The following is a 15,364-nucleotide window of genomic DNA, read 5'->3' as shown; positions in this document are numbered from 1 at the left end:
TCGGGAGATCGAGGCCATCCTGGTCAACAAGGAGAGACCCCCCCTCTCTACTAAAAATACAAAAATTAGCTGGGTGTGGTAGCGTGTGCCTGTAATCCCAGGTACTTGGGAGGCTGAGGCACAAGAATCGCCTGAACCCAGGAGGTGGAGGTTGCAGTGAGCCCAGATCGTACCACTGTACTGCAGCCTGGGAAACAGAGTGACTCTGTGTCTCAAAAACAATAAAACAAAGCAACAAAAAAACTCACCAGAAATATATTCCTAGGGAGCAAATAAAACATGTATCCAAACAGTTCCATATGAGTTTAAAATACTTACGATAAACCAAGACAAGGGCAGACATGTGTCCTAGAGCTGGGGTACACTCATCTCCTCCCTTAGACACCAGAACTCCAGGTTTCCCAGCCTGGATTCCAGGACTTACACCAGCAGCTTCGCAGGTTCTCAGGACCGTGGCCTCAGACCAAGAATTACACAATCAGCTTCCCTTGTCCTGAGGCCTTCAGACTTGGATTGAGCCATACTACCAGCATCCTAGGGTCTCTAGTTCACCAATGGCGGGTTGTGGGACTTCTCAGCCTCCGTAATCACATGAGCCAATTCCCATAATAAACCCCCTTGTATATGTATATGTATATGTGTATCTCTCTATCCTATTGGGTCTCTGGAGAACTCTAATACACAACTATTGCCTGTTTAATGATGACAATTCAAGTAGTGGAAGTATACACACATTTAAGAATAAATGTTAAAAAGATATCAACAAAAATTTGGTGATGAGGAGGAGGAAATATCTACAAGCCAATTTCATCATTGCTCAGACTAAGAAATAGGTATTTTAAATGAGATTAAGGTCTTTGTATCAAATAAATTATAAAGATTATTGCTAGATCAAAATTATAAACCTGCTTGAACAGTCTAACTGCAATAAGAAACCACAGAGTAAAACATAATTTATAAATCTAAAAAAATCACATGAAAAACTAAAAAATATAGCATATCAATAGATGTAAATGATGTAAATGAACATAGCATGTATTACAAGAAAAATACTTTTATATTAGATGACAAAGAAAAACCCAACTCTATACACAAAAGGTACATTTAAAATAAACTGATTCTGGAAGTTGAAAATAAAAGGATGGGCAAATGTGTAACAGACAAATTAAAACAAAAACATCATTTATAATCTTAAAATTAGATATTATAGGCCAGGCACCATGGCTCATACCTGTAATCCCAGCAATTTGGGAGGCCAAAGCAGGCAGATCATGAGGTCAAGAGATCGAGACCATCCTGGCCAACATGGTGAAAACCTGTCTCTACTAAAAATACAAAAACTAGCTGGGCGTGGTCATGTGTGCCTGTAGACCCAGCTACTTGGGAGGCTGAGGCAGAATTGCTTGAACCCGGGAGGCGGAGGTTGCAGTGAGCTGAGATCACGCCACTGCACTCCAGTCTGGTGACAGAGCGAGACTCCATCTCAAAAAAAAAAAAAAAAAAAAAAAGACATTATAGAATTCAGAGCAGAAAGCAAGGATACTTTGTTTTTTCTTCTTCTTTTTTTTTTAGACAGAATCTCGCTGTGTTGCCCAGACTGGAGTGCAGTGGCACGATCTTGGCTCACTGCAACCTCTGCCTCTCGGGTTTGAAGTGATTCTCCTGCTCAGCCTCCCAAGTAGCTGGGACTACAGGCGTGGGCCACCACGCCCAGCTAATTTCTGTATTTTTAGTAGAGCCGGGGTTTCACCATGTTGACCAGGATGGTCTCAATTTCTTGACTTCGTGATCTCCCCGCCTCAGCCTCCATAGTGCTGGGAGCACAGGCATGAGCCACCATGCCAAGCCTTTTGAAGACTAGAGGGAATAATTCACAATAAAAATATAGCAATAATCAATATCAATGCATCAAATAACAATAGCAATTTGTATGGTAGAGAAAATAGAAGAGATTTACAAACACTGACTTTGATTATGCCAACTGTTTCCTGCCAGGGATTCTGATTGCTATGTGTGTGTCCCGTAAAAACGTCGTACATGTCATCTGTTATGTTCTCTCTTATTTTGCTCTCTTGATGTTCTGAAGCATGGTGGCCACATGTTAAATATGCAGAGCCACATGATGAAGGGAGCCTGAGTCTCTAACTTAGTGAAGGAGAACTATGTGCCAATCAGGAACCATTGTTTTAAATTTGTCAGGAGTGAGAAAAAAGAATGTCTATTATCTTTGAACCATTATTCATTCGGGCTGATTTTTTACATCAGTTGTTACCTTAACCATGTACTTTCTAATCAATTAATGAGAAACCCAGTCATTCTCCTATGGGTCCTTCCCAAAAGCCTAGAGACGGAGTTTCCGGCCTATTTGTTTAAATATGAAGGGTAGCTTGTGAGTGAAAATCAGGACGACTGGGAACCAGAGACTCCCTGGAATGGGTACTGGCATGGCAGAGAGCCATTGAGGAAAGTGGTCAACCAGGAGACTATGGTGTCATAGAAAATAAGAGATAAAAGTATTTAAGCAAAGTGAAAGTGGCTGTGTCAAATGCTACCAAGAATCCACATAGACTGCTGTTGACTGTGATAACTATGATCTAGATCTGACCAGCAGACTTCCTACCCATTCTGGTAAAGTATCCAAACAATAAGGTGGGAGGGGGAAAATGGGCATCCCAGTGACCCAGAGTTAGTCAAGGACAGCCTCTTTGGCCACGTATAAGAGAGACACAGACGAAGATCTGGAGATGTGATGAGAGGCCTTGGGGATTTCTGTAAGATTTATATAATACAGGACCCGTTTGCTAGGTTTGGAGATTTCTCTGGCTATTCAAAGCTCTTAAAACTTCATGCAGTATGCAATCGGGCAATTCTCCAGAGCAGTAACCAAGGCTAGAGATTCAACCAATGAATTGAGCCATGCGGCCATCAGACTTAACCGAAATGGGAGCAACTCCTCCAGATAACCTTAAAAGTTGATGTGATATTAAACTGACAAAATAGAATCATCAAATATAATCCTTTCCACGTATTTACTGGCATTTGAATGTCCCTGTGAGAAATGTATGTTCAAGTCTTTAGTCCATTTTTCCTTCTTTTTTGAGATGGAGTCTCGCTGTGTCACCAGGTGGGAGTGCAGTGGCGTGATCTCAGCTCACTGCAACCTCTACCTCCTGGGTTCAAGTGATTCTCCTGCCTCAGCCTCCCGAGCAGCTGGGACTACAGGCGTGTGCCACCACCCCTGGCTAATTTTTGTATTATTTTTAGTAGAGACGGGGTTTCACCATGTTGCCCAGGATGGTCTCGATCTCCTGACCTCATGATCTGCCTGCCTCGGCCTCCCAAAGTGCTGGGATTATAGGCGTGAGCGAACGTGCCCTGCCTTTTGTCCATTTTTAAATTGAGCTGCCTATTTCTTCTTATTGATTTGTAGAAAGTCTTTAGCCTGGCAGGTATTTTCTTTCAATACTTCCAAGATTATTCATCGTCTCTGGCAGCTAATGTTTCATTTGAGAAAATGCTATCTGTATTATTGGTGCCCAAGTGAAAGTAATGAGATTTTTGTCTACATTTAAGATTTCTCTTTAATCTGTGGCGATGATGTCTTTGAAGGACTCTCGGCCATCCCTGTATCTCTTTCTCACCCACTTTGGGTTGGGACCTCAAAGAGCTGCACCCTAACGGTACAGGTGGGGTGGAAATTCAGGCCTTAAAGGGATTAAAATTCAGCATCAAATAATCTTAGTTCCTGATTGGATTAAGGTGATCTGTGACTGCTAGACCCTCAGTCTAGCTCTCTGCACATCAAACATTTTCTAAAGGAAGGTAAGTCTAGTTAAAAAGTTAGACCAACAGACTTAAGCTAGGCTTTACAGAACTGATAGGTGCGAAGCACTTTTAATCCACCATTGCCTGAGTGCCATGGCATTTTATCTTTTAGTTATAATAGTTAACTCTTCTCTTTTAAAATGATATGTGATTTATTGTGTAATGTTGCTTTTGGTTAATCAAAAAAAAAAAAAAAATCTCAGACTCTGCCCTGGAGAAGAGAACATACTAACACCATTCATTAGCTTAGCAGAAATTTAGAGACAACCCTGTGATTTTGAATAAAAATCCCTCTATGGGCCAGAAATGAACACAAAGGACCTGCTGTTAAGCTGCTGTGAAATGGGATGAGGGAAAAATGAAGAGATGAACTTGAAACTGGGGTTCTCAGCCTAATAGAATCGGTGCAACTCCAGAACTCAAGGTACTTTCAATATCATTTTTTACGGACAGCTGCTATATTGCCAGACTCCAGAGGACACCTTCCACATGGAATACAACATACATGGCACCACATGGAGTTTTGTAATAGCGTGACCCTACATGAGTGCAGGCAGACTGGGGAGCGAAGGACCGATTAAAGCCAGGACACCGAGCTTTAAGGCAATTTGAGCCTGTTGTAGAAATAAGAAGTGATTTCATAAGAAATCCAGAGGTGAGCAGTCCATGTAGGATTACCACAAAGATTCAGAGATCACAGTAAGCCTCTCATAGGCACAGGTGCCTGAACAGATTACCTTGGTAAAAGAGTAGTTATATCAGACCCTCTTGAGAGATGAGGTGGGAGAATCTGAAAGCTGGACTGAGGATATGACTGTGCTGTGCAGAAGAGATGAGGACACTTGCTGAGGAAACATGGGAGGATGGGGAGCAGACTGGGGAGGAAAATGGGAGAGCTGCTAGGCGCGGTGGCTCACACTTGTAATCCCAGCACTGTGGGAGGCTTGAGGTAGGTGGATCGCCTGAGGTCAGGAGTTTGAGACCAGCCTGACCAATATGATGAAACCTCATCCCTACTAAAAACACAAAAATTAGCTGGGGCATGGTGGTGCATGCTTGTAATCCCGCTACTCGGGGAGGCGAGACACAAGAATCACTTGAACCTGGGAGGCAGAGGTTGTGGTAAGCTGAGATCGCGCTGCTGCACTCCAGCCTGGGCAACAAGAGTGAAACTCCGTCTCAAAAAAAAAAAAAAAAGAAAATGAGAGAGATAAAACTCAGTCATAGGGGGTGATGACGGGGGGTGTGGGAAGACCTAATTTCCTGCCACCTCTAGCCTTGAACTTCTCTTTTTTCTTGGCTTCTGTGACCTGTATCATCCAGCTCCTCTTCTTACCTTTCAAACTAGGATCATTCTCACTTCCTGGCTTCGTGGTTTTTTTTTTTTTTTGAGACAAGTTTCGCTCCATCACCCAGGCTGGAGTGCAGTGGTGCGATCTCAGCTCACTGCAACCTCTGACTCCTAGGTTCAAGCAATTCTCCTCTCAGCCTCCTGAGTAGCTGGGACTAAAGGCTCATGCCACCCTGCCCAGCTAATTTTTGGTAGAGATGGGTTTCACCTTGTTGGTCAGGCTGGTCTTGAACTCCTGACCTCAGGTGATCCACCCACCTCAGCTTCCCAAAGTGCTAGGATTACAGGCATGAGCCACCGTGCCTGGCCTCATGTTCTCTTCTATATCCCTAACTCTTGAGTATATCCCAAGGTGTCCTTGGCCCCTGACTCTTGTTTTTCCCTTGTTCATAAGTTCAGCTTGTATATCATCCAAACTGTAGAATTCACCTCCCTTCTTTTTTCAGTTCAGTCTCTCCAATTACCTGTTTAATTTCTTCCCATAAGGACCCTGCTATTACATCAAACTTAAAACAGCCTTCCTTCTGAATCTTTGTATTTCTCGCCAGTCATGCTGAAACTGAAAATCTCAGCGTGACCTCTGCCTCTTCGTCATCCCCTCCCTCTCTTCTGAGTCTCCTTGCTACCATTCCATGCAACCACAAAAACTTCTAGCAACCAAGTCAAAGATTCTGTGAGTCTATGGTCTGTAGCTATCTTAAAATTCTTTCGTCATCTACTGAAAAGAGCCATATGAGGGATGGAAGCAATACACAGAACAGGACGGGACATCAGAAGGTTGAGGGCATCAGTAGGTGAATTTGGATGGCTCACACATGTCTATTTCTACCATATTAACCGTATTGTATATGTTCTTTTTTAAAATATATGGCACATAAGTAATTTGAATGTGTAAGATTCTTTAAAAGACTCAAAGAATCATCTCCTTTTTTTCCCCCCATTACATCAGATCCATCCAAAGCTTTCATTGGCCTCTAGATTTTATAATCAGTCTTTTAACTGTTATTGCTATGACCACAATCCTGTGCTTTGCTTCCTTCTAGCAAATGGAATCTGACTCTGCTGCATTTTGGTGCCAGGTCACTTCTGCCTTTATCTCTCCAATCTTCATTTTCCTGTTACAAGATGGTGATAGTGATACCAACCTCACAGAAGTTGTGAGGATACATTTTTTTTTTTTTTTTTTTTTTTGAGACCGAGTTTCACTCTTTATTGTCTAGGCTGGAGTGCAATGGCGCGATCTCGGCTCACTGTAACCTCTGCCTCCCGGGTTCAAGTGATTCTCCTACCTCAGCCTCCCAAGTAGCTGGGATTTGGGATTACAGGCACCCGCCACCACGTCCGGCTAATTTTGTATTTTTAGTAGAGAAGGGGTTTTGCCATGTCAGTCAGGCTGATCTCGAACTCCCAATCTCAGATGATCTGCCTGCCTGAGTCTCCCAAAGTGCTGGGAATACAGGTATGAGCCACTGCGCCTGGTGCGATAAATTGATACGATATATTTAAAATTTCGAACATAGAGCCTGGCCTACTAGTTCCTTCTTTATCCGTTTATCTCCAATATCTAGGACTCTGGGATAGATGGTATGTTTTAAGGATGGAAGGATAGAGCTTGATGAGAAGAGGGTTTATCAAGAGTCCTGGGTAGGACTGAGAGGAAGACTGGGACGCAGCCGGGGAGGGACCGTGCCAGGAGGGCTGTGCTGGGAGTCACACCGGAGGCGTTGCTGCAGGTAACCTAAGGGACGGCTTGTTGGGGATTCGCAGAGGCCTCAAGCCAAAAACCCTTGTCAAGAGCCAGGTTTCTGAGTCCCAGTGCGCTCGGTCATCCAGAACATTTGTCATTTAACTTAGTGTCATGCGTGTCCGTGTGAAGAGACCACCAAACAGGCTTTGTGTGAGCAATAAAGCTTTTTAATCACCTGGGTGCAGGCGGGCTGAGTCCGAAAAGAGTCAGTGAAGGGAGATGAGGGTGGGGCCGTTTTATAGGATTTGGGTAGGTAAAGGAAAATTACAGTCAAAGGGGGGGTTGTTCTCTGGCGGGCAGGAGTGGGGGGGTCACGAGGTGCTCAGTGGGGGAGCTTTTTGAGCCAGGATGAGCCAGGAAAAGGAATTTCACAAGGTAAAGTCATCAGTTAAGGCAGGGGCAGGGCATTTTCACTTATTTTGTGATTCTTTAGTTACTTCAGGCCATCTGTTGAAATATATACGTGCAAGTCACAGGGGATGCGATGGCTTGGCTTGGGCTCAGAGGCCTGACAGGTTCCAAGATACCGTTGGAAAAATCATTGATTGCTGGAAAAAAGTTTCTTTCTTCCTTTGGAATCTGAGTAAAGGAGGCGGGAAACAGAGCAAGGTCTCTCCTCCCACCTTCCACCACCATAATCAGTTTTGTTATTTAATCATTTATTTTTATTTGTATCTAAGCCAGGTCCTTTGACAATGAGGAGGTGCCAGGGATCAGGGGTGAGGAAGTGCAGGACTGGATGGACATTTAAGGTAGGGCAGCTTTGGGGGATGCCACTTCCAACTGCAGTGGGGACCATCACTGTGTATTCCCCATAGTTGTGTGGTGGGCAGCTCTGGGTACCCTGACCACAAAGCTTTGGGGACAATTTGTTCACCAGAGGATGTGAGGAGGACGGAATACTCAAAGGCACTCAGGGATGGTGGAGCTTTGGAGTGGAGGCGGGCAAGGTCTCTCAGATGGTCACGCTGTTCTCTATCATGCTGGGTCGAAGGTACTCATAGGGCAGGTCCAGGACTGCATTCCGGACCTCAATCTCCTTGTCCATGGCAGCCAGCTCCTCCCGGAATTGTCTCAGCACAGCTTGGGGCTCAGGGCCAGAGAAATATTTCTCCTCATGCTGCCCCAGGGCCACCTGAGAGGCAGAAAACAAGTTGGCTCAGCCCCTTGGGGCTCTCAGCCCAGAATACTTCCCCTCCTTTGAGCTGCCTCCTTCCCAGGACCCAGGCATTTGCTTCTTACCATGACAGGCTGACGTCTGCCAAGGAAGTCGGTGATGGTCTTTTGCACACGTGCCTGGTGGAGATTGGGCAGTGAGTCCACTATGTCCTTCTCTGTCACATCCTTGGAGATGGGTGGGGGCTTCCGCATGGTGCATGGGCCATTAAGGATCCAGGAGTACCAGTCCAGCTGCAGGGAGGAGAGCCCACAGAAACCTCGGCTGATGACTTGGGCATTTGATCCCCCGCTTCTCCATCCCAGGAGCCCTTGGGGGATGATCACATAGGTTACCTGACCCAGGTGGTTAGAAGCATGCTGACCCGTGCATGTGAAGGTGCACATGGTGACAAAGTGGCAGAGCTGAGCCCGGGACTCTAAGGAGATGGGGAACCTGGTGAAATGAGGAGAATCAGAGACCTTGAAACCAGAACACGAAACAGGTCTCAGGCAGGGAGAGCTATGTGGAGATACAGAAAAGTTATTTTTCTGTGGTCCTGGCCTGCACACCCTGGGACTCCCACCTTGTGTGTACTCCAAGGTTAATGCACTTGGGATGAACCCTGAGCTATGGGGAGAGGGGAAGGAAGAGTGAGGGAAAATACCTAAGAGAAGTTTTGTAACTGGTTCCAAAGGAAGCTCTCAGTGCATGAGGAGAGAGAACACTGTGTGGGAAGAGGGCTGGGGAGATCAGGAGTGCTTGTTAGCGTTTCTGGACACACCCTGGAGAATTCTCAGGTTCCTCGGGCAGGCGGGGTGTCTCATGATGATGTGAGAAGCAGATTGTTTGCAGAGGAGTGGGTGTTGACGGGGGTCAGTGGGGGAGGGATCCCTGTCTCACCCCCGGTCTTGGGCTGTCTGCAGTCCAGTCTCAGTCATCTCTCTGCACCAGGCCTGCAGCTCTAGATCATCCTTCACGGCTTGGTCGCTCTTGTAGAAAAGCCCAACCATCCCCTCCACGTACCTGCTCCCCAGGGAAGAAGATACTCAGTCTCAGGGGCCAATGCAGGACCTTCTGGACCTACAGCCCCCACCCCTCCATTCACTGCCTCTCTGTGCCACCTTCACCTACCGGCTGATGATTCCCCACAGCCTGATGGCATCTTGGCCATAAAGAGAAGATTTCACACCCAGGAGTCCACGGTCAGCCAGGTCATCAGGAGGACAGAGGGAACGATAGGTCAAACAAGCTGTGGCTCTCTGAAGAATGTCCACGTGGCCCCCACTACCAGTGCTCACCACCTGAGGATAACCCACCGCCATGCCAAGTTGCGGAGGGAGGAAGACGAGCATCAGGAGACTCCAGGCCTGTGCTCCTACTCTAGCCCTTTTAAGCAGGAAGCTATTCAGGCATGAGGCAGGTTTGGGAGAGGCCTTCCATGGAGGAAGGAGAGCTTGGGGGAGGAGTGGGAAAGGGAAACAACCCCTCGTATTGAACCCACCTCCCCTTCACCCATCCATTTCCGTACCAGGTCAAAAATTCCCCATTCAGAGACAAGACGACTACGGGCCAGGGTGTTGATCGCCATGGTGTAGCGGAAGTGGGGGATCAGGAGCTGATTATGGAAGAAAGAAATGGGACAAGAGTCAAATAAGTAGAGGTCCCAGCATCTATGAGGGAAGTGGATGTTAAAGGAAGTGACAGAAAAGAAGGGAGAGGATGGGTCTTTATGAAATGGAGAGACTTCTCGTTACGTTGGATGGGGTCAGGGTAACATTTGGGAATATAGAGATGGGAAAATGTCTTCTCAGAGCATCCCAGGGTGAAAGTTTTAGCTCACTTATTTCCACAGTCTGGTATCCTGGCAGGTACCCACAGATAAGCCCATCCCTTTCTGCCTTCACCCCCCCCATAATGATATTCCTTCATGTGCAATATTGGATACCCTAAAAAAACCCGTGCTTGACCCCCACATCCTTGTCTCTTGCCTTCCCTTCCACAACAATTCTTCACCCCGTGTTGTCTTTGCTTACTCACCTCACATTTGCTGCTCTCCCCCATGAATCAGGCTTCCTCCACTTCCCTGAGATAGCGCATGTCCATTTATTAACCAACGACTTCCATACTGAGAAACCCAAATGTCATTTCTCTGTAACGTTCTTGATCTCTCAGCAGCATTTGAGACAGATAATCACGTGTCCCTCTTGAAACACTTTCTTCTCCTGGATGCCATGCATTGCACTTTTTGGTTTTCCTCCTACCTCAATGAGGTTCCTTCTCTTGTTTCTTTTCTCACTCTGCTCCCTCCTCTCAATTTGTAAATGTTGGATCACCCTAGAGTTATATCTGGATCGAATTCTCTAGTGTCTCTACAAACCCTAGAGAACTTCATCCAGTACAATGACTTTAGATACTTTTGTTTTCTAATGACTCTAAAATCTGTATTTGCAACCTACACCTCTTCTAAGAACTCCAGACTCACATATCCAGTTGCCCTTCTGACATGTGCAAATGGGTCTTTATAGGCATTGGAAGCCTTACATAGTCAGAAAATAACTTGATTCTTCTCCCCACTAAGTAACATGGCTTCTTCTGTCATCTCCTCCCACCTCTTCTTTTCACCCCAACTCATGCCCTACACTTTAATCTCACCCATTATCCATGTTCCTTTCTTTCCTTGCCTCTATAGATCTTTCTGGCTATAATGTTCCACCCCTCACTTGCCCACCTGGAAACCTCTTTAGCCCAAATTTCAACTCCTTTGCGAAACCTATTCTCACTCCCCCGCCCCCCACCTCATAGTAAGTGTGTGCCTGGGTGTTTCCATAGTACTGCGTATGTGTGTGTATGTGTCTCCACATATAAATTGATTGCTGCTAGATTGAAATGTACAAGGTGAGACTCTGTGTAGGAGTCTGAAATATGAAGGACAAATATAGAATGACAGAGATGCTGAAGTACCTTGTAAATAGGATGGAGGCTAGGCAAGCTTCTCATTGTAGCCACAGCAATAACCTCAGCAATCAAGTGTCCCCTCAGCAGATGTGACTGTAACTGGTGCAGCTGGAAATCAGAGCTCCGGACCCAGATCTTGGCCAGGAGCCAGGCCATTGGGGGATCCGAGGGCAGAAAGAGCAGAGGTGGGGGACATCCGTGTCGAGGTGGCTGGAGCTAGAGCAGGAGAGAGAATGGGGGCTGAGGACCTGTGTATCTAAGTCCCTAAAGGAGATCAGTGTCTGGTGGAAAAACACCTGGACCCTCTTACCTGGATGACCATGGGCAAGAGTCTTCCATCAGGCTGAAGCTTCAGCATGACCAAAGGGGCTGCCACATATTGCTGCTTAAAAATGATGACATTAGGCTTGACTCCATCCAGCAAGGAGAAATCCACTTCAAACAGAGATCCAGCCTGCAGGGCCAGAGGCAGGAATAGAAATAGGGTTGGAGTCGTTTTCTGGAGCCCTTCTCTCATTTTCCAGGGTGGATCCTTCCTCTACCCATCCAAGTCTATTTTACTTTAAACACCAATCACTTTCCCTAGAACCAACAAACTGAACACAAAGTTTTCATGACTGATGTCTTCCTTCAGACTTGGAGCTCCCTGCAGTGAAGTTTCTGGTTTTCCACCACATAAAGCCACTGCACTCTTCACATAACCCTTCTTCTGCCAGCTTTAGCCAAGGTAGCAAAAATATTTCCTTTATCTACCCACCTCCCCCCAAAATAGATTCAGCTTTTAGCTCTCCAAGGCTTCGTTTAGTTTTTCTTGCTATTTCTCTCCAGAAGCTTGAGCTCTTCCCTAAGGCTGATATATGTTCAACGAAGAAGGAAGAGAGGAAAGTAGAGACAGAAGAGAAAGAAAAGATACGGGAGGAGATGTGGTAGATCAACGTTCTCAATCAGGGGCGATTCCTCCTCTCCCCACACCCCAACCCCAGGACATTCGGCAATATCTAGAGACATTTTTGGTTGTCACAACCGGGGGGATGCTGCTGGCATCTAATGGGTAGAGGCCAAGGATGCTACTAAACCACTACGATCCACAGGAAAGCCCCCCACCCCAACAGAGAATTATGTGGTGCAGAATGTTAATAGTGCCAAAGCTGAGAAGCCTTAAGTGTAGATGGAGGAGATGAGAGATGGTAAGAGAAGGGAGGTGGGGATAATGGCCGGGATGGTGGATGGGCAGAAAGCCCAGCAGCACCTGGAGTTCTTTCTCCAGCTGGATCTTCAATTCTTCCATCCCTGGAGGCAGCACCAGGCGGGCGGGGAGCCTTGAAGAACGCCTCAGGAGCATGGGGTTTGCACCATTGAGAAACTGGTACCCAAAGAAGGCATCATTCTTCCAAGAATCATGAACCCGCTCTAGGAACATCAATTGGGGAGCAGCCTGTGAGCTCTGAGCTCCTAATCCCGCTGACCTATTACTCTTCCATCCTCTATCCCCCCTCCTTTTTCAAATTCCCTGGGCTGGAAATCTGTATATTGGTTTTGGGAGGTTGTGGAAACTGACCAGCCAGGGCAGTCTTTCCACGTGGGAATATTTTTTTGAAATCTTCCAGCCCTTTCACACAATTTATGATATCCAGTGTCCCCTTAATGGTCATGTCCTTCCACCTGTAGAAAGAATGGAGTACAACAAGATCAACGAAGGATCCCACCTTGCGCCCTGGGAAGCAAGTACCCAGCCTCTACCTGGCACTTACGCTTTTGCTAGGGAGACACTAAAGTCTAAATCCTTATCCTCGAGGAATCGCTCGTCCCTGGGAAGGTCCAGTTGCCTATTCCCTGCTATAGGCAGGATTAACCCATTTTTCCAAGAGCCCCACCTGAAGGAAGAACACGGAGGTAGGGGTAAGGCGGCGGGCAGCGGGTTTCTTGGGATGTGGTAGGGGGAATCAAAGACTTTCTGGGGCTCACCGGTACACCTTCCTTCTTTCCTCGAGCTCCTGTTCCCGGTATTTCTTAAACAGGTTCTGGGGGTCATCACTCAGGGTCCGGGCTGGGGGAGGGGGACAAGAGCACACACCCTCCCTGGTTATCCCTCTGTGCTGCGCTTGGGTCTCTCCATCAGCCACCCTCCTCTGCCCCATCCTCCTCCACTTCTCCCTCATCTTTCCCTCTTTTACAGTAGCCTTCCTCAACCCGCTTCTTCCTCGAGCCTGCCAGGGGCCGCGCCCCTTCTTCACCAAGCTCACCAGTGCCCTCGGGCAGGCAGATAATCCTGTGGCCCTGCACCCAGCGGTAGCAGGGGAAAAAGGCCTCGCCTTGGGTCCCCGGGCCCTGCACTGAGATCCACTTGCAGAACCAGTCGAGACTCAACAGCACTTTGTGCTTGCGCAGCTTCACCATCAGGAGGCGCCCCAGGTGCAGGGGGACGTCGATCTCAAATTCCCCCTCCTGTGCAACAGGACACAGCTCAGTGTCAGGGTTGGGGTCTTCAGGGAGGGCAGCGGGGTCGGTGAACCTTCAGAGAATCCTGGCTCTGTTTCCCCACCGGAGCATACCCGGGGAGAGGTGGAGGTGAGGAGCAGGTGGTACTGTGGGGTGCCAGCTTCCCCCACGATCTGCCATGCACACCCCAGCGGACATCTCGTGGTCTCTGCTCAAGCAGGCAATTGCCTCTCATTTCTCCTGTTCCTCTCGCTTTTCCTTTTCCTATCAGGCACACCAAGTGCACCCAACCTCAGCCCCTACCCGGCTTCCTCCATTACCCTCAGACTGGCCCCAGCCCCCAGTGACACCTCAGATTCCCAGGGCCCCAGCTCTCACCTTGCCGCACAGCGGTCGCAGCTGCTTCCCTAGGTCTGCCTCCCCGTGCTCGCCCACCAGCCACAGCTGCACCTGGTTGGGAGAGCCTGCCAGGAACAAATCCCCAGTGGCTACACGGACCGTGTACTTGCCCATCTTGCCCGGACCTCCAGGGGGATCTGGGGAGAAATCAGCTCTACTTGAGGATCTGAGACCCAGCTCCCAGGGAACCACGCCCAGTCCAGAGTGCCTGTTATATTTGGGTTTCAGGCTCCCCACCCCACCTCCCACCCACAGATTCCTCCCGCACGGGGAGGAACACTGAGACTGGCGCCAGGCTCAGGTCTCTGTATCCAGTTTCTCCCGGCGGCTCTGGAAAGTACAGCCCCATCCTTATTCACTCGACAAACACTCCCTGATGCCAGGTTCACACCCTGCCATGAGCCGAACGCACCAGCCTACAGACAATGACAGCTAAACACTAGCGCCCACCCAGTTTTGGTGAAGATATAAATACGATTGCCACAGCTTTGGAGATAACAGAAGTGGAATGGCTTGAAGTGCAGGGGTATTTTTCAGTGGAAAGTTGACACTCCCCAGACACTCCTGCACACCCACGGCTCGCCTCTCTCCTGGACCTCCTGTGCTATTGCAAAAAAAAAAAAAGGGCTTGAACAGCCCTTCCATCTCCTCATGTTGAAAGACTCAAAATAGTTGGCTAAAGTGAAAAAGTATACAGATGTACGTACCTTAACATTTTGTTTTAAACTGAAATCATAAATGTTGAGCCATTCATGAATTTTGAATAAAGGGCCAATGTGTTTTCATTGAATGGGGGTCCATAATAAGAGCTCTTCTAGGTCTTTCTTGCATAAGCCACATCCAGATGAGTTGACATTTATTTAAAACAGAGCTAGAACCTAAAGGTTCTTGTGGGGAAAAATACTAAATGCAGCCTCTATTTAGATCTTTACAGTTTTCGCAAAACTTTTTTTTAAAGATTATTGTTTATGTAGTCATAAAATAACCGAAACACATTGGCCCTTTATTGTCTCCCAGGCTGGAGTGCAGTGGCATGATCTCGGCTCACTGCAACCTCCTCCTCCCGAGTTCAAGCAATTCTCCTGCCTTAGCCTCCCCACTAGCTGGGATGACAGGTGCCTGCCATCATGCCTGGCTAATTTTTTTTTTTTTTTTTTTTTTTTGTATTTTTAGTAGAGACGGGGTTTCACCATGTTGGCCAGGCTGGTCTCAAACTTCTGACCTCAAGAGATCTGCCCACATTGGCCTCCCAAAGTACTGGGATTACAGGCGTGAGCCACCATGCCCATCCATAAATAGTTTTGGAAGTTTACACAACTATTCTTGATAAACATAAAGCTCAACTGGTGGATATCAAAGTGCCAGGCATGTCAGAAATTGGCCTACTGGCTGTATGAATTTGGCATGCTGTGGGCATGTCAGTTTTTTGTTTTTCTTTTTTTGGAGGAAAAAAACCAACTTATCAGTCTCCTGATAAGTTGGTTATGGG

The 15,364-nt window shown here is 47.2% G+C and overlaps 1 protein-coding gene across 1 annotated transcript; it reads right to left on the bottom strand.

Annotated features, from left to right (window-relative positions):
* Positions 1-7,564: 7,564 nt before the first annotated feature.
* On the bottom strand, positions 7,565-13,989 carry LOC105523573 (arachidonate 12-lipoxygenase, epidermal-type-like). Its single transcript, XM_011958449.1, has 14 exons — positions 13,855-13,989; positions 13,281-13,482; positions 13,003-13,084; positions 12,789-12,911; positions 12,596-12,699; positions 12,287-12,447; positions 11,348-11,491; positions 11,044-11,253; positions 9,611-9,697; positions 9,214-9,383; positions 8,983-9,105; positions 8,436-8,535; positions 8,166-8,333; positions 7,565-8,058 (listed from the first exon to the last, which is right to left on the bottom strand). The coding sequence occupies exons 1-14, from the start codon at positions 13,987-13,989 to the stop codon at positions 7,879-7,881; spliced, it is 1,989 nt and encodes a 662-aa protein (XP_011813839.1). The 3' UTR covers positions 7,565-7,878.
* Positions 13,990-15,364: the final 1,375 nt, after the last annotated feature.

This window comes from Colobus angolensis, unplaced genomic scaffold (genome assembly GCF_000951035.1).
Source record: "Colobus angolensis palliatus isolate OR3802 unplaced genomic scaffold, Cang.pa_1.0 Scaffold47, whole genome shotgun sequence".
Taxonomy (NCBI): Eukaryota; Metazoa; Chordata; class Mammalia; order Primates; family Cercopithecidae; genus Colobus; species Colobus angolensis.
The sequence above is the reverse complement of the archived record's forward strand: the minus strand, read 5'-3'. Positions and strand labels throughout refer to the sequence as shown.

Coding starts and splice junctions, on each gene's coding strand:
- LOC105523573 (XM_011958449.1), bottom strand. CDS start 13,989: ATGGGCAAGTACACGGTCCGTGTAGCCACTGGGGATTTGTTCCTGGCA. Junction 9,384..9,610: donor AATGGGGAATTTTTGACCTG/GTACGGAAATGG, acceptor GGTTATCCTCAG/GTGGTGAGCACTGGTAGTGG. Junction 9,106..9,213: donor CTGTGGGGAATCATCAGCCG/GTAGGTGAAGGT, acceptor CCTGGGGAGCAG/GTACGTGGAGGGGATGGTTG.